This window comes from Protopterus annectens, chromosome 6.part1 (genome assembly GCF_019279795.1).
Source record: "Protopterus annectens isolate FY-2018-M chromosome 6.part1, PAN1.0, whole genome shotgun sequence".
NCBI classification, from domain to species: Eukaryota; Metazoa; Chordata; order Ceratodontiformes; family Protopteridae; genus Protopterus; species Protopterus annectens.
In genome coordinates this window covers 330,896,673-330,919,555 of record NC_056738.1, presented here as the reverse complement: position 1 = coordinate 330,919,555, position 22,883 = coordinate 330,896,673, and the positions used below count along the sequence as shown (strand labels likewise).

Here is a 22,883-nt window from a genome sequence, read left to right as displayed (position 1 = left end):
CCGAAGCTGGTACAGTAATAGAAGTCAAAATTAGAGGTGGCACTGAGGTGGAAGACATAGAGCCTGGTGCCGAGGTTGTCTGTGCCGAAGGCGCCGGAGAAGCTCGGTGTTGACTCGGTTCTGAAACGGCCGGAGATGTAGGAACCAAGTGACTCCGTTTCTCTTTGTGTTTTTTAGTCTTAGGAGGTGGTGAGACCTCCGTCCTAGAGAAAGCCTCCGAAAAGGGAGTTTTCATCATACCCTTCAATATCAACTTGTTTTTACGCTCAGACAAAGTGCGATTGCTGAAGCTGGAACAGATATCAAACAAAGCATTAACGTGGTCAGTGCCCAAAAAATAAATGCACCGAGCGTGACCATCTGACTTGGGTATCTTACACCCGCACTTATCACACTGCTTAAAACCCAATTTGGCTTTTTCAGACATAATGACAAACACCACACTAGTCCAAGCGACAAGGTAAACAGTCAAAAAACAACAACAGCAAAGTTAAAGAGAATAGTTTTTTTTTTTTTTTAATAACCAGATAGAAGAAAGTGAAGAGTACCAACAATGGTACTTAGAAATACCACAAGTAGTAGGAAAGAGGGCCTACCTAAGGTAGGAGAGAGGGAAAGTACCTACGATGGTATAAAAGAAACTACCAAAGGTAGAGGGTAGGGAATAGAACAAGTAGAGAAGTCTATAGACGAAAGATGAAAATTAGCGAAAAACTGATTAAAAGGTAAGGTACTTATAGGAATTTACACAAAAACTCTACACTTAGCTTTGAGAGAAAAGGCTTGGCGCTTCAGATGAAGAACACGGCAAATGAGATCTGAAGAGACTATGAGAGGAGCGTTATGGTAGGTCTTAGCTGAGAGTTTTTCGCTTGTGCGAGCTTGGTAACGGCCATGTTGGTTCCAAGGACAGAACCGAAGTTATAACAGTAAGGAATGAATAAAGATTTACAACATCAAATGTGTTTTTCCTTTTGTCCTGGAGGGACAGGCTGGATGGAACCTTGCTGAAGTAGCTCCCTGAGAATAAGTTGTAAGAGGCTTTTTTGTTCTTTTGGTGGTTTTGGAATGCCCAAGAAGGGTGGGATTTCACTGAACTAGATATAGTATCCCTTCTCTCTGATGCCGAGGATCCACTGTTGCCTGGTAATGGATTTCCACTGGTTAGGAAGGAGAGCTCTCCTGCTACAGCTTTGGAAGGGATGAGAAACGGTAAGGGAGAGTGGGCTAGAACACAGTCACAGTTGCTGTCTGTGTTGGGTGGCTTCTTTGGAGCCGCCTACCCTTTGTGATTATTCTGTTTGCCATCTCCTTGATTATTTTGGTCTTTTACCATTGGGAGGCCTCCCCTTGTCTTGTCTAGGTGGAAGAGGCCAAGGTTTTGAAGGGTAATTCCTACTATACCTCGGGGTTGGAGACAAGTAAAATTCTTTCACAGTTTTAATTTGCTTTCCTTTTTTTGCCAAGTTTCTCAAAAGTTTGTTCATCTGGAGGACCAACAAGGAATTCCTTGTCTAACAGGGTATCCAGTAGTTCAGCCTTTACCTGATCTGACAAGGGGTGAGTTCTTAGCCATGCATGTCTTTGGATGACAGAATCTGTGACAGCTGCCCTGAAAGAAGTATCTTTTTTCGGAAATGTCGTGATCCTATGTCTCTTTGTCTTTTCACTTTTTTTAAATGACGCTAGCAGACGCCAGACTCTGCGGAAGCCCTGTGGTAGTGGACTGCAACACTACCAAGGAAGCTGAAGAAGAGTACTCCGTATGAGCGACAAATATCCTGGTCATACATCAAAGAGTTCCTGCAGGGAGTTCTGTACAGTCAGGAAATATCTTGGTCATACATCAAAGAGTTCCTGCAGGGAGTTCTGTACAGTCAGGACAGTCAAAGACGTTGTGCTGAGCTACAAGCAGAACAGACAGTACAAGCCAAAACCTTTATGCAGGATTTGCTTCCCCCACTTCAAGCAATTGTTGACTTTTTTGAACATTAAACTAAGACAGAAATTTCCCCAACAGGGTACTTATCTGACTACAAGATGCTTCTCTGGAAACATGAGCCGACCATATGGACTGCAAGTGTTATGAACATATATGAAGTAAATCTAACTGCATAGCTAGAAAGACCTGAAGATGACACCCTTCTTATACTTTGCTGCCCAGATGGCAGGCTTCAGACATTCGTTGGCTGGGGAAGATGCAAAGACTCTGGAAATCTGGTGGTTTGCAGGCTTCTGCATGGCAGGAAGACCCAAGAATCAGTACTGTAATACTGACTACAAAGAACATCTGAGTGACAAAAAAATAAGGCAGGAGAAAATACCCACAGTATAAGTTAGGAGGGCGCAAGACTAGTGTTGGGGCTGATGTGGGAAAGGCATAAGATGTCAAGCAAACCCAAGCCTGACCCACTTGAAGCTGCAGCCAGCATCACATGATTCTGTCAGCTGCTCCTCTATTTATTTACAGTACAGTGTTTGCCTGTATTAATTCAGTCAACATCAACTACGCTGAAGTTCACAAAACAAGTGTAGATGGTATCAGATACAGCTGCAACACATATGTCACTACCAAGAAAGAGAAAGAACAGAGGAGCATTCCCAGGGCACACTTTGTGGGACACATAAGAAGCACACATAGACTCAACCACCTGATGCAAGTCATCAACAAGAAGGCAGGGGCTGCCACGGGAACAGTAACCCTTCAAGCAAAAGTCAGAGCTAGAAGTTTGAGGTTTGTACCTGTCTGTTTTCTGGCAGGTATCCAGAGTTACACTGAAATTCACAGAATGGTTACCATCCAAAATCTCTTTTAACTGACGCTATTTCAAGTGTCCACATTCTGATCACATGTTGGCACTGTGGTAAGCAACAGGAAAAGTCTCAAGACTCTTTAGCAGTGTCGGGCAGCACAGTTAAATCTCTGGCATTGGTTGCAGTTGTGATTGCATATGAAGGCAAAAGACAAAACAGGCAAACCTTGAATGGCTTTGCTTAAATATCAGACAACTACAGAGATATCTCATGTGTTTGGGAGTTTAGGCAAAGATCTCTCTTTTGACATTCATGTGTTTGGGAGTTTAGGCAAAGACCTCTCTTTTGACACTCAAACCCATTCCTATAATTGCAGCCAATTTGGGAGACAGACTTCTAAGATGGCTGCACAATGAACAGCTGGTTGATTGGAGCTCTCCCAGTGTGAAAACTCACATTGTTAAAAAAGTCAGTAAAAGTTAACAATTTTGGTATATTTCAGTCACTGCCTACATGCCAGTACAGATGAAATCTGGAAAAGCTAAGAGAAGATTAACCTCAGGAATGCAAAGGAAAAACTCTGAAAACCTTGCATCTGTTCAGTAAAAAGCAGTTAAAGTTTCATCTTTAGTACAGGAGATGGCTTTCAGTAATTTAGATAAAAAAAAAAAAAAATCAAATGCACTTATAAGGTGTTTAAAATACATAAGACTCTGGAAGAAAACATAAAGCAAATGACAACAAAAGAACAGAAAATTCTTTAAGTAGCTATTCGGATGAGCTGGCTGATTTAAATGCAGAAATCAGAGGATGAAAAGAAGAAACGGCTAGCTGAATTTGAGGCTTCTCAAGAAAAACTGTTTAAAAATAAGAGAGTTAGAAGACGGAGCATGCAGGGGAAAACCTGGGATTTCCTGCAATAGTAGTAAGCCGCGGTGGTGCAGCGGTAGTGTTGTTGCCTCACAGCAAGAGGTTCTCCCGTTCGATTCTCGGCTGGAGTGCCTTCTGTGTGGAGTCTGCATGTCCTCCCCGCAGTCAAGTGGTGTTCGAAAGACATGTGTAGAATGGATGTGCCTTCGGTGAAGGTTGGGAGTCGAGCTGGCACCTCGGCACCCGTAAAAAATCGACTGCCAATCATTAGCGGACCGGAGTTCCCCTGTGGTGAACCCTAACCGGAAAAAGCCGAAAGAAGAACAAACAAACCAAAAAAAACTGTAAGGAATACATTGCATTACTTTTAAGAATGCACACATAAGTACTGGACTGGTATTCCACAACAGGATTTTTAACTGAGGGAGCACATCATGTGTATGTTCTTAATCTAACCATGAGAGAGTAAACAAGACGCATATATTAGTAAAGATGCAGTTATACCAGCAGTAATGGCTGCTCCTGACAAAACTGTGGTTGAAAGTTAATATTCAAAATTGAGAACACCACAATGTTTGTGGGAAAGGATTATTCACTGTATACCAGGCAGAAGAGAAGCACATTTTTCCTGGCAAACAGAAGAAGTTGAGTGACAGGTGTGAGATTCAGGTTGATATATCCAGCTGTCTTCAGAATATTTTTCCTTTTTGATCAAAGGGTACTCTTTTTCTCAATCTTCTCACAATAACAAAGCCTACAGTGGGAATCTAACATTGAAACCTTATCTACTATTCCAAGGGAAAAATAACTGAGAAAAAGCTCACCAGCTGACTAGAAAAAATCAGGAATATCCAGGACTTGAACCAGAGACTGGTGTTGGAGATGTCAAGATGATGAGGAAAAAGACCAGCTGCAAAGTATCATTTCCATTTGATACAGTTTAGACACAAAAACTTTGGATCTGCAAGAAAAACAGTCTGAAAAAGACTGGACGTTTGTTGACTGTGTTAAACTGATGGAATGACTAAAGCAGAATCCACACTTTGTTGTTAATGTTTAAAAGGACAATGAAAGAATTAAAAATGTAACTGCAAGTAAAAACAAGTTTTTGTTCTTATTGATATTTGTATAGTAAATTTCCTGAAGTAAATTCCATGTTATTATATTGAAAACCAGTTATTTACAGCATGCAAAGGAATTTTAAAAATGAGGTGGGTGGGAATTTTATCAGTGACTACTGTCCATGCTAATGACGTTGAAGTAAGAAAGTACGTTTTTCCCCTTACTCTAATGTATTCAGGCTTTACAATGTAACAGGATAAGAAAGGTTGGAAGTAACTAGTTAAACAATCAAAATGAAACAAATATCAAAACACCAATGTCGCTTGAACAATGTAGCAGCCAGACTGTGTTGAATAAATTCGTTTAATCAATTCTGGTACCTCGGCCTTCGCCTTCTCATGGAATAAATGTAATACACAATACAGTCCCTTATAAATCATCCTGAAACAATTTACATAAGTAATTGATTTCAATAAAACAATTGAATATTTTTCTTCTTAAAGCCAAAACTACTTTTCCAAAAAACTTTTTTTAAAAACAACATGCATTATTTAGCATGTCCCAAAATAAACCATTTCATAAATAGATTCAGTTTTTGGATATAGAACTTTATGTAGGATCTGACAATAAAGTGCAATATAAGCCTTTTCATAAGGTTACAGCAGCCAACAATTTTTTGCACGCATCTAGCATGCATAGTATTTGTCTCAAAAATTCCCTTCCATTAGGAGAGTTTAAACGAATTGCGACAAATACCTCGAATGGATAGGATGAGTATTGAATTTAACAAAATTGAGACAAAACTCAATGCAAGAGGTTATTCTAATAATATAATAAAGGAAGCTACAGAGCATGTTGAATATGATTTAGGAATGAGGGGTTCAAATAGAAAAAGGCTTATACATAAAACAACTTATTTGGAGGAAACTAGGAACCAGGTTTCGAGTGTTAGAGGGGATGCAAATGAGGAGAGTATATTTTTTGTTAACAAATTTTCAGATTTTTCTAGTATTTTAAGGAAAGTAGTATTGTCACTGTGGCCTATCATTGTTGGAGATGATAAGGCAGGAAAATTGTTTCCCAACACAGTAACATTTTCCTATGGTAGATTTCAAAATTTGAAGGAAATATTAAATACTAGAAGCAAGTTAACAAGGAATAGAAAGGTAGGGACTTACCAGTGTGGGAGATGCAAGGTTTGTGCTAGAGTTAGAAATTTAGATGGATCAAGAATTAACAACGTGAGATATAATGCTTTGGAATTTTTTGATTGCAACTCTTCTGGGGTGGTTTATATCATAGGGTGCAACTGTGCAACCCAGACATGGTATATTAGACAGACCAGAAGGAGAGTCAAGCTCAGAATTCTCGAACATTTGGGAGACATCAGGAACAGGAGGTTTGAAAGTCCGGTGGCCATTCATTTTTGTGAACAGCACAGGGGACTTTCTGATGGGCTAGTTTTTTGTGTTTTAGGTAAACCAAATGATGTGGGTGACAACAATTCAGGTTTTCATAACAGGTTGTTGGAAATGGAATCTAGATTTATTACAAATTATAATACTCTTTTTCCTAATGGGATGAATTTAGAAATGTAAAGTTAAAAAAGTTTATAAATTTTGTATAATAAAAGTATTTTATATATATTTTTTATTTTTATGAAAATTGTTCTATTTATGAGATGGTTTATTTTGGGACATGCTAAATAATGCATGTTGTTTTTAAAAAAGTTTTTTGGAAAAGTAGTTTTGGCTTTAAGAAGAAAAATATTCAATTGTTTTATTGAAATCAATTACTTATGTAAATTGTTTCAGGATGATTTATAAGGGACTGTATTGTGTATTACATTTATTCCATGAGAAGGCGAAGGCCGAGGTACCAGAATTGATTAAACAAATTTATTCAACACAGTCTGGCTGCTACATTGTTCAAGCGACATTGGTGTTTTGATAAAGGTTGGAAGTAAGCAATATTATTTTGTGATCTTAGGCGGTTGGGGAGTACTGACCATATAATCTTCTGAGGAGCAATTGGCGACCAGAAGTGCAGAAAGTAGATATGGAAGACTTGTAAAACAAAGGCAAAAAAGGCCACTGATTTTTGAAGCTAATAAAGTAGAGGTAGCAGAAACAAAATTGTATGCTATCTGAGAACAGTTCCACCAAGCTGCTGGAAAGGTCTAAGAATGAAGTACTGTGGACAAGTTCCAAGATGGTATATGAAACAGTGGACTAACTCACTGCAAAAAAAAAAAAAAAAAAAAGTGGGACAAAGGTGGAATCTGCAGCCAGTGAGATTCAAACTATTATTGTAGTGACAGAAGTCAAAAGTTCAGCAACAGACATGGGTGCTTGATGACTGGATTCTTTAACGGAGGAAGCAGGCACGAAGATCACCAAGCAGTAATGACATACTGACAAAAAGGATGGCAAAACACCAGAGTACAGATTGGACATAAATCACTGATTTCATTAAGATGGGATGAACATGAAACAGGGTGCACACAAATAACCAAGAAGTTCCACTGGTCAGGTGTTAAAAAATAACACTAAAAAGAAAAACTCAAGGCAACACTGTTGCTGGTTTGACAAAAAAAGTCACAGGAAAACCCCCTTGTACAGTGTAATCCTACTATCAGGGTAGAAAGTCTGTAAAACCAAATGAAAAGGATCCAGAAAGCAAATGCAGCTCAGTAACTTCCTACTGCCAACAGTGAGGGTCATGCAGTGGTGCTAATCATGGTGGCAGTACTACCTATGTGGGCTAACCTGTCCTGTTTAAGCTGACAGCATCTAGAATTCAGACTACACACAGTGCTTCTGCTCAATGTAGCTTCCATTGTGGTAGTGACTGTGTGGTACTCTAGGCCATATTAAACACACTAATTCTGAGAAAAATAACATCAGATGAAAAACAGAAATCCTGCTTTTCTTTTTCATCTCACGTTTTTTTTTCTTTCTGTCTGCTTCTGAGCTCTAGGGAATCATGGTACAACCTGTCTGCAGTAAAAAAAAAAAAAAGAGCTGCACTTCATTTATATAGCTGCTAGTAATAATTAATGACATAAAAATTGGCAAGACATCAAACAAAAGGCAAGCAAATGCCACATGCAAACCAGGGGTAAAGTTTCTGCAGTTTTTTCGGGTTACAGGAAAAGTAATCAGTTTACGGTAACCATATTAGGCTAAAACAAACTGGCATTTCAGCAGTAAAGAGCTCAAATGTACAAAAAAGCACTAGAATGTCTAAAGACCAAAACAGCGATCACAAGCAAAATGGCAGAGTCCGATAAAAAGGAGCACAGAGTTATAAAGACAAAAACAGAAAAAAGCAAGCAGAAAACCTGTACTGCTAGCCTACCTGCTGTCATCTTGCAAAAAACCTGTAGGGAATGTATCCCCAGAAGGGAAGCAGTCCTGGTTGAGCAGGAAGAATAACATTTCCCTAGTGAATGGGTGTCCTGAATTTTGATTATGAGCTGTTATTTCATGGAAGACAATCTCAGCCACACCATACTGCAGAGGCTCACAACTAAGCCTGTGATCCTAGCCAAAATATTTGCAGTCAGTTACACTGGAATATAAAAACCCATCCTCAATATTTTCCATGACCTTCCTCACTAAGTGGGACCCAAATTGGGACATGATAGATGAAAAGTTGAGAGCCCTAAGCCCCAGTGTGGTGGAGGAGTAAACTTTCTTGCCTCACTTGTTCAAAGCAGAAAACTCTTTGCTAAGTGGCCAAACAAAATGCTGTCATCAATGAGACTGCATACAAACAGCATCAGGATACTTGGTTAAAGAGCACTGCGCACTAAGGCTAAGGCTTGCACGGTGTGTAATACTGCATACAAAACAGCATCAGAATAGTTGGTTAAAGTGCACTGCACGCTAAGGTTAAGGCGTGCATGGTGTGTGAGGCTGCATACAAACAGCATCAGAATACTTGGTTAAAGTGCACTGCACACTATGGCAAAGGCTTGCATGGTATGTGAGACTGCATGCAAACCAGCATCAGAATACTTGGTTAAAGTGCACTGCACACTAAGGCTAAGGCTTGCACAGTGTGTGAGGCTGCATGCAAACAGCATCAGAATAGTTGGTTAAAGTGCACTGCACACTAAGGCTAAGGCTTGCACGGTGTGTGAGACTGCATACAAAACAGCATCAGAATACTTTGTTAAAGTGCACTACACGCTAAAGCTAAGGCTTGCATGGTGTGTGAGACTGTATACAAAACAGCATCAGAATACTTGGTTAAAGTGCACTACACTCTAAAGCTAAGGCTTGCACGGTGTGTGACTGTATACAAAACAGCATCAGAATACTTGGTTAAAGTGCACTGCACACTAAGGCTAAGGCTTGCACAGTGTGTGAGAGTGCATACAAAACAGCATCAGAATAGTTGGTTAAAGTGCACTACACGCTAAAGCTAAGGCTTGCACAGTGTGTAACTGTATACAAAACAGCATCAGAATACTTGGTTAAAGTGCACTGCACGCTAAGGCTAAGGCTTGCACGGTGTGTGAGACTGCATATAAAATAGCATTAGAATACTTGGTTAAAGTGCACTGCACGCTAAGGCTTGCACGGTGTGTGAGACTGCATGCAAACAGCATCAGAATACTTGGTTAAAGTGCACTGCACACTAAGGCTAAGGCTTGCACAGTGTGTGAGGCTGCATACAGACAGCATCAGAATACTTGGTTAAAGTGCACTGTACACTAAGGCTAAGGCTTGCACAGTGTGTGAGGCTGCATACAAACAGCATCAGAATACTTGGTTAAAGTGCACTGCACGCTAAGGTTAAGGCTTGCATGGTGTGTGAGACTGCATACAAACAGCATCAGAATACTTGGTTAAAGTGCACTGCAAACTATGACTAAGGCTTGCATGGTGTGTGAGACTGTATACAAAACAGCATCAGAATACTTGGTTAAAGTGCACTGCACACTTAGGCTAAGGCTTGCATGGTGTGTGAGACTGCATACAAAACAGCATCTGAATACTTGGTTAAAGTGCACTGCACACTAAGGCTTGCACTGTGTATCTGGTTTCTTGGGGGTTTACGAGACAGAGTCAGAGAGCCTCCGGTCTGCTTAGAGTGCTTCCTTAATAATTTGTCCACAGAAGGGATAAACCAGGTTCCTCAGGCCTCTTCCCTGAAACTTTGTAAAGTTCTTCTGGAGGGAAAGCACAAGGCTGAAGGAGGTCTATACAGTTCCTTACAAACCTGAGGCCCTCTGCAAAGTAGGGGTCGTCCTTAGGGGAAGTGGGAATGGGTGGACTCTTTATTCTTGTCCATGTCAGAAAAGATACTTTAGGGTCTTGTGAATCCTTGAAGGAGCCTGAGTGGGGAAGTCCAGTGTACTTCCCACCCTGCCTTTCAAACAGCAGGCTTACATGATGGCAAATGAGGCAGTCAGTAGTGCTGATGTCAGAGGACATGAAAGAGGTCAATGCCTGACCGGAAGTTTGCTTCACATCATGGTCCCTACTCATTTGATCACATTCCAAAGTCTCAAGCTCCCACAAGACATCAAATAAACAATATGCCCCAAGACCTACTAGTCTAAGTGGGTTATGGAGGCCAGTCCAAGACAGGAGTCCTCTGTTGTGAGTACTGCAGATTCAAGACTAGGTGACTCAAGGGTCTGATTCCCCAAATTAGGGCTGCCAGCCTCAGTCACCAGCCATTAAACTGACAGCTTGGAAACACAAAAAACATACGAAGCAAAGATCTAGTGCAAACATGAATTTTCACTAGATAAGGATAAACTCATCACCTGCACTAGCCTGGGGGATATACTGATATATGCATGGGACTACTAATAAGGATTTTTTGGCTGCTCCTCATGTGTGAAGCTGTCAATGCCCATTATCTTTTTTTTGGGCAGAAGGGAGGCCAAAAGCTTCTTCTTGTAGTGCCTCTGAAAGATACATTAAATCTGGCACTTGCAGCCATATTTTGCAATGCATTCCTCTCTGAAACAAACACAATACCAATGCTGGTAATGATTTGTAGTCTAACAGCAATGCAGATACTGTGTGTGTTATTTAGATAGACTTGTGCTGTGGCACTTACATGAAGTACTCAGTTCTCTAGTTGCTGTACTTACTTAGACAGGGGTTCTAATCTCACTGCAGGTGTGTGTGTCTGTGTGTCTGTGTGTGTGTGTGTGTGTGTGTGTGTGTGTGTGTGTGTGTGTGTGTGTTCAGTTAGTTGACATTCAAGAGACCATTTTGTGGGAGGTTGGCATTAATCGTTAAGGTGTTTGCCTTACAGACCCAAAGCTGCAGATTTTGATTCTCACATGGGGTAATTGGCTAGGCTTAAAATGGCCTGCAAGGGCAGTTAGCCTAGAAATAGTCTATGAATCTATATACAAATGCAGAACTTCACTAAGGTGTGATGAGGGAGATGATTTTGTTTTAGCTATGATACAGAACTGGAATTGCCTAGACATGTTAAGGCCTTTCTTTATCTAATTATGGTGGCTGCCAAAAAAACAGTAATTAGAAAATGGAAATCACCATCCAAACCAACTATATTAGAAGCAGCGAATATAGTAACAGAGATAAAACAACTGGAATTGAGATCTTTAGGAAAAGGTAGGAGCAAAATCCATGAACAATACATACAGGGGAGGAATGAGGTTTAAAAGAAGGCAGGACTTAAATGAGCTATATAATGTTTGACTGAAAATGACTGGGTAGATTATAAGTGATGTACAATGTTTGCAAATGGGAGTGTGTCAGTATGCTTTTGTGATGTAAAATGCATGCAACTAGGAGTGTGTCTATGTGGTTCGTTTTCATTTATATAAATGTATGATTGCGTATGTTGTAAGTGATGGTTTAATCTTCTTCTTCTTCTTTCTGCTTTTTCCTGGTTAGGGGTTGCCACAGCGGATCACCTGTCTGCTCATGATTGGCAGCGGAGTTTTATGGTGTCGAGTTGCCAGCCCGGTGCCCACCCTTCCACTAAAGGCACACAAATGCACACACTCACTCCTAGGGCCAATTTAGAGTGTCCAATCCACCTACTGCATGTCTTTGAGATGTGGGAGGAAATCGGAGCACCCGGAGGAAACCCACGCGACCACAGGGAGGACATGCAGACTCCGCACAGAAGACACACCGGCCAAGGATCGAACCGGACAACCTCTTGCTGTGAGGCAGCAATACTAACCCCTGCAATATGGGTTTCCTCCAGGTACTCCGGTTTCATCCCACATCCCAAAGACATGCTGTAGGTGGGCTGGACACTCTAAATTGGCCCTAGGAGTGGGTTGTTTAAAAAAAAAGAGCAGGAAGTGACTAATGTATGTAATGTTACTTAGGTTATATGATATATAGCAATACATGAGTAAAGTATAATGTTTGTTAATGTTAATTTAATACAGTTTGATTACTTTTGCATAAATGTAAATTTGCCTATTTCACAAGTGATAATTCAATAAAGGTGTTTAAAAAAGGATAGGAAGGACTTAGATCTGAACTGTGTGAGCAGAAAAAAAAAGAATTTGGAGACTCAGAGACAAATACATATACAGCCAGTGTGTTACACTATGGTATACGTAAGTATGGGTGCACAGCCATCCTTTTTTGCGGATCCTTTCCTTATGGTGTTTGGTAGACAACAAGGTTTCATTGGTTGGACTCAACACTTCTCCCAAGCAAACCCCCACAAACCGAGCTACATTGTGCAGACCACTCTTTTTCTATCCTTGCTCCTAAAATATGGGAATCTTTCCCCAACCACATGAAGAAACTGCAATACCCCTTTCTCACCTTTAGAGCTAAACTTAAAAAAATTCCTGCACTCTAGATCAAACTACTTGCCACATAGCAGGCCACATTATTTAAGGGTTTCTCAACCTCTAGCCTCTCTCTCAGTTACTAACACATCCTAATTCCTCCACCATCCCTTGTCCTAGCTCTCATTACCCCTCAGCACTTCCACCATGATATAAGCCTGATATAAATAATGTGAATTGTAAAATTTGCATTTATCTCATAACTGTTGCTACATGTAGTAACTGCTATCGTACAGTGATTGTTATATACTTATACTTTCTGTTTGTTTTTTGATAAGTACACCTCACTGCATCTCTGTTCCTTTTTTTTTTTCTTTGTGAATTATTTCACCCGGACAGTCCCTGCAAATAGTCAGTGTACCACCCAGGTAAGCAAATGTAAAACAAAATAAAAAAAACATTAAAGAGATTGAGTGCTCAGTGTTAAATTTACTACATCTTATAAATCGTGGTCATTCCATGAAAGTGTACATATTGTGAAAGGAGTGAATCTTTGTCTCTATAATAAGAGAAAAGTACCAAAAAATTTTTATTGGGGATTTTTTCCCCATCTTGCTCCTGTGTTATCAAGGAGAGGTGAAGAAGATAAAGACAATGCAGGAAAGAGGTAAAATACTGTCTCTGTTTCCCAAACTTTCATTTGGCTTTTCTGCTTATAGATCCCTCTACATTCAGTCCCTTGTTGGGGTGAGATTTGGTGGCTGACAGAATTGGATTTCATCTTGCTGTAGCTTGGTGCTTTCTTCTGTGCTACTATTCCTCCCAGGGAGTCCATCAGAACAGTTTCTGAGGCACGGTGCAAAGGGCTTAGTGGAGAAGGGCAGGCATCCCTTCCAAAACAGCCCTCCTCACATTGACCTCTCCCCCTGGAGTTCATTATCATCTGTCATATCTGTGGCCTCTGTCACGGAATTTTTACTGAGAAAGGTGACCCTCAGGATCCATTCTCTTTCCCACCAGCAAGGAGGAAAAAGAGGATGTGAGCATAAAGTCTGTCACTCATTGCCATCTGGATATCCATCACTTTCATGTTAGAAGAACACAGCTCTTTAATGGTACATAAGACTGTGGGCTGCATTCCCATTCCAGGTAATTGGACAGCTAACTCTGCAATGCAGCATTAGGGGAGAGCTGCACTCCCGAGTGTTATGCCCTTCAGATAACATGTTAAACTGAAGTCCCATGTGAGCTGCTGCTAGCTCAACTGAATGTAAAAAAATCCCATGGTACCTACTGAAAAATAGGAGAAATGCCCCTGATACCCTGGTCAAATTTTCCCCTATTTGTACGAATACAACTTTGGGTCTCCAATGAAAAGAAGCCACAAGTCTAGTGGGGCTAACCCAGTCAACAAAGAATAAAAAAAATTAAAAAAAAAATAATAATTTTAAATAGCTATGTATGTAAGTTGTGAAACTTGAAATTACATAAAAAAGGTACTATTGCAGAAGAAAAGGTCCTGGCCAGTATACGGAGATCATGCTGGCCATCCTTAGCACAGCTGCCAAGGTTGCTGATCATCTCCTTTCAAACATGAATAACTCACATATACCAGGTGATTGCTATGACTGAAGCAAAGGCAGTGACCTCTAATATCAGGTGTTGAAAAATCAATAATCATACTAAGGGATTCAGTTAGAAGTACAAAAACAAACATGATGGCCATCACTTCCAGAACAAGAACAGCTGATGAATTATACAATTATAAAAGAAACAGCCTCAGTACTTAATAAATTACACACCTCAACAGGCATGTCCAAAGGTCAGTTTCCCGTGCTTTATCCTATTAACCTGGTGAACCTAGGCATCCTGAGGCAATGGAGAAACTGCCTCATGTACACGGACAACCCTCTCCTCTTACACCACAACACTCAGACATGCAAGATGTGCACTTATTTATGCAGATTGGAAGCCATGCACTCTCCAGCCAAAACTGGAATAGCCAGTTAAGAGGAGAAGGTCAATACTAGCACCACACCACAAGGAACACATAGCCACATACCCTCACAGCTATCACATAATAACACAAAACACGCACCCACCTTCACAGAGGCTCTCAATAAAAATCTACCCAAACAATTAAGACCTCCAAGGCAGAAACACATGCAACCTCTGCACCACAGCCCAAACCATGAGACACATAGCTCACACAAACAGTGTGCCCCTAAGGCAAAACAGCTTACCCAATACACTTATTATAGGTGATTCAATAGTAAGGCGCACTGATGTCCCACTCACGAGGTTAAATAAGGAGAAGGTAACGGTCAGCTGCCTGTCGGAAGCCAGGATACGCCATATAACTTGTGCACTCAGGTCATTCCACAAGAGGTACAGATATGACTCTGTCATTGTCCATGTTGGTGTGAATGACCTGAGATGCACCTCCCTGGACTACATGAAGAGAGACATGGAGGAGCTCTCAGATCATGTAGCTCAGAAGGGCATGACTCTAGCTCTGAGTAGCATCTTACCATCATCAAGAATAATACCACAGTACAAACAAAAAATGATTGACTTTAATAACTGTCTAAGTTTCTGGTGTTATTCCAAGGGGATCCAGTATCTGTCTACCTGGGATGACATGATCGACAGATCTCAAGATGGCCTCCATCTGTCACCCCTGGGATTCCGTATACTGGCCAATGTCCTTGCCACCCCTATAGTGCCTTTTTTAGGCAATGTCCAAAGGACCAAATTACCACTGTAACAACTACAAGCAAATGTGAACTGAGGGTTATGTGACTCAATGCTAGAAGTCTCAATCTCAAAATGCATTAATTTGAAGCACTCCTCAAAATGGAGGACATTGACATTTGTGCAGTAACGGAGACCTGGTTCAAGACACCTGAAAGCACTCCTGTGCTACCAGGCTACAACTCATATCACACCTTTTGGCCCCAAAATATGGATCGAAGCCCTAAAGGCAGTGGTGTCTCCATATTCATAAAGGATATGTACATGTCCGGGCTAGCTGCCCAACATAACGCATCAGAGATACTCCAGGTACAACTAACACTGGGCAAAACTGCAATCCAGGTTACTGCCTGCTACAGATCTCCCACCATGTCCCAAGAAGCCCACTCCACATTCCTAAACACCCTGGAAAATATAAAGGTCCAACCCAACACTCTCATACTTGCTCCTCCATTAACTGGAAAAACTACTCAAGTACCAACACACTTACTAAGCGTTTCCTGGAATTCATCAATTCCAGTGCCCTGGACCAGTGCACTCTTACCCCATCTAGGGGTAGCAACATCCTCACCCTGGTTATTACTAATATGGGTGACTATTGCTTTACACCAATTGTCAACTCCTCTCAGGTCAGATCTGACCACAAGCTAGTCACCATGAATATCCACATCCTACCCATATCCCCCGCAAAGGAAACCACCGTAAAAAAACTTTTCCAAAGCCAACTTTGGGCTTCTAAAAATTTAGGTGACCAACTTTACATTGCCCATACAAATGGAGAATCATACTCCAATGCACTGTATGAGCATGTACACAAATGCATGGAATGGGTCATTCCCAACAGAACCAAGATGCACGCCTCCAAAAAAAGGAAGCCAATCTGGTGGTTCCCTGCCATAAACAAACTCTACAACAGAAGGAAGAAACTGTTTACAGAACAAGGCAAAGTCCCAAGACTGGAAAAACTCCCTTGTCAGCCTTAACAAAAAGCTGAGATCCCTCATCAAATCCTCCAAAGCTAGCTACGAAAACAAAATTACAACAGATAATAAAGACAACCACAAGGCCTTCTATAGTCATGTCAAAAATCTGCAAGACAATGCTCAGATCTGCTCGGCGCTCCTACACAATGGTAACTCCTACACTGACCTGACAGGTATTGCCAATATACTGGCTGACCGACTCAGTGCCAACTTTACCCCCCCCCTCACACCCCCCAAAGGGTGAATCACAATACCTGAGGTATGCCAAGTACTCAATATTACAGGTGCACAGGTTAAAATCGCACTGGCCAAAACCAAGAATACAGCTTTCATGGGACCTGACAACATCCTGAGCTGTGTTCTGCATGAATTTCCAAGTGAAGTGGCACCACACCTGAGTGCTCTCTTCAATCACAGCCTCATTTCAGGCTTTGTCCCCACCGAATGGTGCACTGCTACAGTAATCCCACTCCACAAAGAGGGTGCGACTACAGACCCTGGGAACTACCACCCCATTAGCCTGATGAGTCTGGTATGTAAGGCTATGGAGCGCATCATCATGGACCTAATAAATAAGGACACAGAGAATCTCCACAGTCTAGACTCCATGCAGCTCGGATTTGTTAAGGGTAGATCTTGTCTGCTCAACCTGGTAGACTTCTTCGAGTCTGTCACCAGAGCTGTGGACGAAGGAAAGGTGGTTCACACAGCCTACCTCGATCTGGCCAATGCCTTCGATACAATTCCTCATTTAGGAATCATAGATAAACTCACGAAATTAGGCATCACAGATAGAACTTACACAGTGAAAGTAGCAGACTCCAAGTCAGACTACCGGCCAGTCACAAGTGGAGTCCCACAGGGTTCGGTCTTGCGTCCTCTACTGTTTGGTATCTACTTTTCTGAAGTCAGGCCAAAACCAAGGGACTCTGGCTAACCAAGTTTGCTGATGACTGTAAACTGGGAGCCATTATCAGCTCCCCAAATAATGTTGACATTCTACAGAAAGGCCTCATGGAGACCAGTGACTGGTGTCAGAACCATGGCCTTAAGCTCAATGCTAAAAAATGCATCATTATTCCCTTTGGGAAAAACACGGTATCCATGAGTTATCACATTGATGGTAGTCCAATGAACACCAAAGATGTCATACGAGATCTGGGAACACAAGTGTATAGCAACCTATCCTTTGATAACCACATTACCACTGTGGTCAGAAAATCCTAATATGTGGCACATCTCATTAAAAAGGGGTTTGCCTCCAGGAAGAAAGCGGTCATTGTCTCTATCTACTCTTCCCCTGTTAAACCAATTATGAAGTACAATGCCCCATTCGGCATGTACCTCACTAGACACATGCAACAACTAGAAAGACCACAAAAATACCTCACTAAGAGGATCCTAGGCCTAAACACTTGCCTTATGCAGAAAGACTAAAAAAAAACTCCAACTTTTCTCAGTATCATATCGCCTACTTAGAGGCAATCTCTGCTTGACCTACAAAGCCATGTCAGACCCAGCACTGCTGGATATGCCTCAACCTCATTACCGCAATCAATAAAACTTGCTGGAGGGACAGGTTCCTAACCCAGAGACTGCCCGTGCTCTGGAACAGACTTCCCTTACAAGCTAAGTTTGATATCAAATCACAGGTTCAAGCAAGGCACTTAAAGTGCAAAAGTACTATGGGAAATTGTTTTCCATGGGGGCATTTCTGAAGGCAAGAAGACAAAAAGCAGTCACAAAACTGAAAAATTATGAAAATAGCAAATGGACATCAAAAGCAGATGGCACAAGCAAATCCTCTGCTGAGCTCTTAGAAGACTGGAAGGATCTACCTATGTCTGCACAATTAAAGAGGGCCTATCATCCCTGAGGTGCAGTTTAGCAGCCTAGGAAATTACACTTGCAGGTCCTGGCAGATGTAGAGCCAGGGCATTCAATATTTCTACCCTACCTTCCCACTTTAGAAACTCAAGAGGTCTAGTGAGCAGTCAAACAGAATGTAAACAGGCCTGATCCATACAAGAAGAGATGGTGCTTGAATAGGGATCCATAACATGACGATTTGGGCAGATGCATTTGAACAAAGTACAAGCTTTTTAAGACCACTGAATTTGTTGCTAAGTCTTGCAACATTTTAGGTTATGTACAGAGAAAGCGCATGAACATGTCATGTTTTTTCTCCCAAATCACGCATTTAAAAATAACAAATAAAAAAGTTAAGCTGCAGAAGATCTAAAGCCAGACATTAATTCATCACAAAGCTAGAAGAAAAACAAGCTATTGAAATATGTTACCTGCTGTGCTGTGATTTCTGCAATATTCTCAGATGGAACGTCTTGCATTTCTACATGTAACACGTTGCCTTTAGGGTCTGTCACCACGCTGATCACAGATGAGCTGTCCGCTGATACAGCAGGTACTGAAGTAATGGACTCCGAATGTAAATCATCAAGTCCTGAAAAGTCAGGGAAATTTTTTAACATATTTACTGCATTCATTCGGTGTCAGAATCTTAGGCACTAAGAAACCTATTCAATGGAGTCAATACAACTGAACTGTCACTGAACATTCTCTTTGCTTCACGAAATGAATTAGTTGCTTCCAAATATGCCAACTGCAAACTAAACTGTGCTTTAACAAATGTGGGATTATTCCAACACTGTCAGTTTGAATTTTACTATTTGTACCTCTTTTTTATTTACACCTTCATTTTTAAATCACAAACTGTGCACCGACTACCCATGCCACAAAGTTAAAAATGCTTTAACTGCTGACTATTCTGTATATAATGGATGTACTGTTTGCCAGCTAACAAAACAGAGCTTGATTTTCAGATTGTTAAATTTGACAGGCCAACCAACACCCTCCTGCTAGTGATACTGAAATTGGCAAAACTGTGAAAAGTATAACACAGCAACCAGATACTGAATTCACTTACAAAGACCCCACTCCTAATTGCCAGCAATTAGGCTACACCACTGCTCACCCCCTCCCCCTACATCCAACACAATCATGCTACTACCTAATATAATAAGAATCCTAACCTGCGTAGTTCTAGCTCACATTACATCCTACCAAGGCTCCACAGTTACATGCTCCAACAAATTCTACTACACTCTCTCAACACCCTCCCTCAAACATTTACACTATAACTACACAACCTCTGCCAACAAAACCATCCTCCCAATACACGCACTCCATTACCAAACACCTAACACACTCAAAAATAAAATATCCCTAAGATACCATAAGCAATTTACTATGTGTATAAAACATATCCTAAACACCCTCTATAAACTATAAACACCCTCTATAAACTATAAACTAGCCCTCGCTGGGGACATCCATCCAAACCCTGGTCCTCCCAAAGCCAACCCAACCACAAATGCTAGTCCAAGCAACCCTCCCCACAACTCAACTCCTAGCCACCAAGAAAACAACAGACCTACTTATAATGTCCCTAAACATCAGAAGCATATGCAATAAAATCCAAGAACTACACGCCAGCATAAGCATATATTCCCCAGATATTCTCTTCCTAACTGAATCCTGGCTCAAACCTCACATCAAAAGTGAGGAAATACTTCCACCTGATTACAACATCCTTTGCATAAACAGGTTTTCCAAAAAAGGAGGTGGTGTAGCATTGATATTTAAACACCACCTCAATATTCAACTCCTGAACTCATCTGCCCCTCACAACAACAATGAAGAAATCCTTTATGCCAATCTCAGACTAAACCCAAACAAAACAATCAATATCACAGGATGCTATTTTCCACCAGGGCAAAATATTAAACCCCAAGAAAATCTCCTGAGCTGGGCTACTCTATCTCTACCCCAGGAAACCATCATTCTCGGTGACTTTAACATCAACTGGCTATCCTGTAATAACAGTCTCCCAACCATTCACGCTAATCTCCATGGGTTCACTCAACTCATTCAATCCCCTACCCGAATCAACAAAAACCCTAACAATCATACCTTACTTGACTGGGTCCTAGTCAACAAAGCCCCTCGCTCTTACCTAGCGGGCTGCTTACCTGAGAGTCTTAGTGACCACTCCCCCACTTTCCTAATTCGGCACCACACAAACAGTCTCAAGCCCATTATCCACAGGCAAATATGGAACAAGTCCAACTTCAACCCAACTCCTTCATCTCCTCCCTGCAAAAAATTAACTGGTCAACACTAAAATACCTCAACCCAGATGAGGCTGTCTACTTCTTCAACAGTACCTTCCTCTCCATCCTAAACACCCATGCTCCTGTAAGAAATGCCAAGGTCAGACCCAGGCATTCCCCATGATTACAAAAGACCACCAGAACCCTAATGAAATCCAGAGATAAGGCCTGGGAGCACTGGCGACTAACAAACAATAACTCAGATAGGCAATCATTCCTTGAACTGAGCAATAAAGCCAAAAAGCATATAAAATTAGACAAATCCCTCTACTATAAATCCACCCTAAACTCTACCAACCACAACTCTAAGCAATTGTGGTCCACTATTAACTCTATCCTCCACCCAGGGAAGGTAGATACCCCCCAGCCGTCCATTCCCGCCTCCTCCAGCAGTACTGCTGAATCCTTCAACAAACAATTTACTGAAACTATAACATCTCTAAACAAACAACACTTCCCTACAATAGCCCGCCTCCCATCTCCTAACCCTAAACCACACACTTCTCTTTTCTTCTTCACCTCAGTACCTACCTCCAACATAAAAAGACCATTGTCAAAACTTAAACCCACCAAACTTGCAGCTGACAACCTCCCCTCTGAATACTTGAAAACTGCAGCTGATACACTAGCCTACCCAATTTCAATTCTAATAAACCATTCCGTAACAGAAGGCTATGTTCCCTCAGTATGGAAAATATCCCACATCATTCCCCTCCACAAAGGCACCCCCTCCATCGAACTCTCCAATTACCGCCCCCATTGCTATCCTCTCCCCTTTCTCTAAGATGCTTGAAAAATGTATCAACACCCAGGTCTCCAACTACCTCCAAGCTAATAATCTCCTCTCCAAAAACCCAACATGGTTTCAGGCCATATCACAGCACTACCTCCGCTCTGCTCTCCTTCACCAACACTATACTTCATTACAAAAACAATGGCCTCTTTTCTACTGCCATGTTTCTACATCTCTCAAAGGCCTTTGACATGATATCTCAAGAGCTACTACTCTCTACTCTCCCCAACCTCTCCTTCTCGCAATCTGCCTGCAACTGGTTCCACAGCTATCTACACGGACACCAGCAATCAGTAATCTGGGATGATAACATATCACCTCACCTCCCAGTTACTCTTGGAGTTCCCCAAGGGTCTATCCTTGGCCCTCTGCTATTCTCACTTTTCACTAACAACCTACATACTGCCACCACACAAGCATCTCTTATACAGTACGCAGATGACTCTACTCTCGTCTGCTCTGCCCCCACTCTACCAGAACTACAACAAATCACACAGGAACCATTCTCTTCTGTAGAAAGCTGGCTATCCAATGCTCAGCTCCTACTCACCCCAAGTAAGACAAAACTTTCCCTGTTCCAACCTTCCAAAGCCACCCAAAACACTCCCACTTCATCATTCTTGCCAAGGACAATACCATCATCTCTCCATCAGAACATACAAAATTACTCGGTGTGGAAATAGACAACAAACTTAGATTTGACACCCACATATCTCTCACAATAAAAAAAGTTCACAAGAAATTTGGTGCATTATATCGAAGCTGCCAATTCCTAACCTAGGCGGCTAGAATCTCCATAGCCAATTCCCAGCTAAGCTCCACCCTACTCTATGTATCCCCCATGCTTACCAACCTTAGACAGGCAGACCTACACAAGCTGGATGCTTGTTACAACAAAATTGTTAAATTTGTCACTGGAACCTCCTACTGCAGCCATCACTGTATCTCCCTTAAAGAACTAAACTGGCTAGAACTCCCACAACTCCTTCACTTTAATCAACTCACCCTTCCTCATAAACTTATTAACCACCCTCATAGCATCCCTTCCCTTCAAACCCTTTTCCAAACCTATCACTCCACTAGGCCCCTAAGATCAATCAACAAAAATCAACTCACTATCAAATCCAAAAACTCAAGAGAAGCTATATTTTCATGTACCATATCTAAACTTTGGAACAATCTTCCACCCTCTATAACTACTCTACCTTCCAGCAGCCTTTTCAAGACTGCACTCAAATTCCACTTAAATTTGCACTGGCTTTGTCCTTGTTCTAATCCAGACTAACACCCCCCCTTACCCTCCCCCACCTAGACTCTTAACCCAACTATACTACCGCCACTAGTAACCACAGTCAGAAATAGCTAGTTGTCTTTACATACTTTAACATCTTGTCTGACAACTTTGTTACTAATATTATAAACTACAAGAAATGGTCTTAACTTACAACATTTACTGTAGATAATCAATATCTTGTTATTGTATTAAAGCCAACAATTTGTAATGTTGTTTACTTTGCTGCAACTTTGTATCTCTATTTATCATGTACATGATGTGGAGCTTTTCTCCCCGGGCATCCGCTGAAAAAGGACCTGCGTCCAGTCAGAATTTCCTGGTAAATAAATAAATAAATAAATAAGACTGTTCACAAATAAGTTTTTTCAATCAAGAGCTCAAGATGACAGTACTGTTTCCCAGGAAAAAAACTGTACTGAAAAAA

General features: G+C 41.3%; 1 protein-coding gene across 1 annotated transcript in view; it reads right to left on the bottom strand.

The window, feature by feature from the left end:
• E4F1 (E4F transcription factor 1) overlaps positions 1 to 22,883 on the bottom strand; it is a 483,878-nt gene that overhangs the window by 197,697 nt on the left and 263,298 nt on the right. The window contains exon 7 of the mRNA XM_044075747.1: positions 18,483 to 18,643. Coding sequence (XP_043931682.1) covers positions 18,483 to 18,643 — 161 coding nt within the window. The remainder of the gene's footprint in view (positions 1 to 18,482; positions 18,644 to 22,883) is intronic.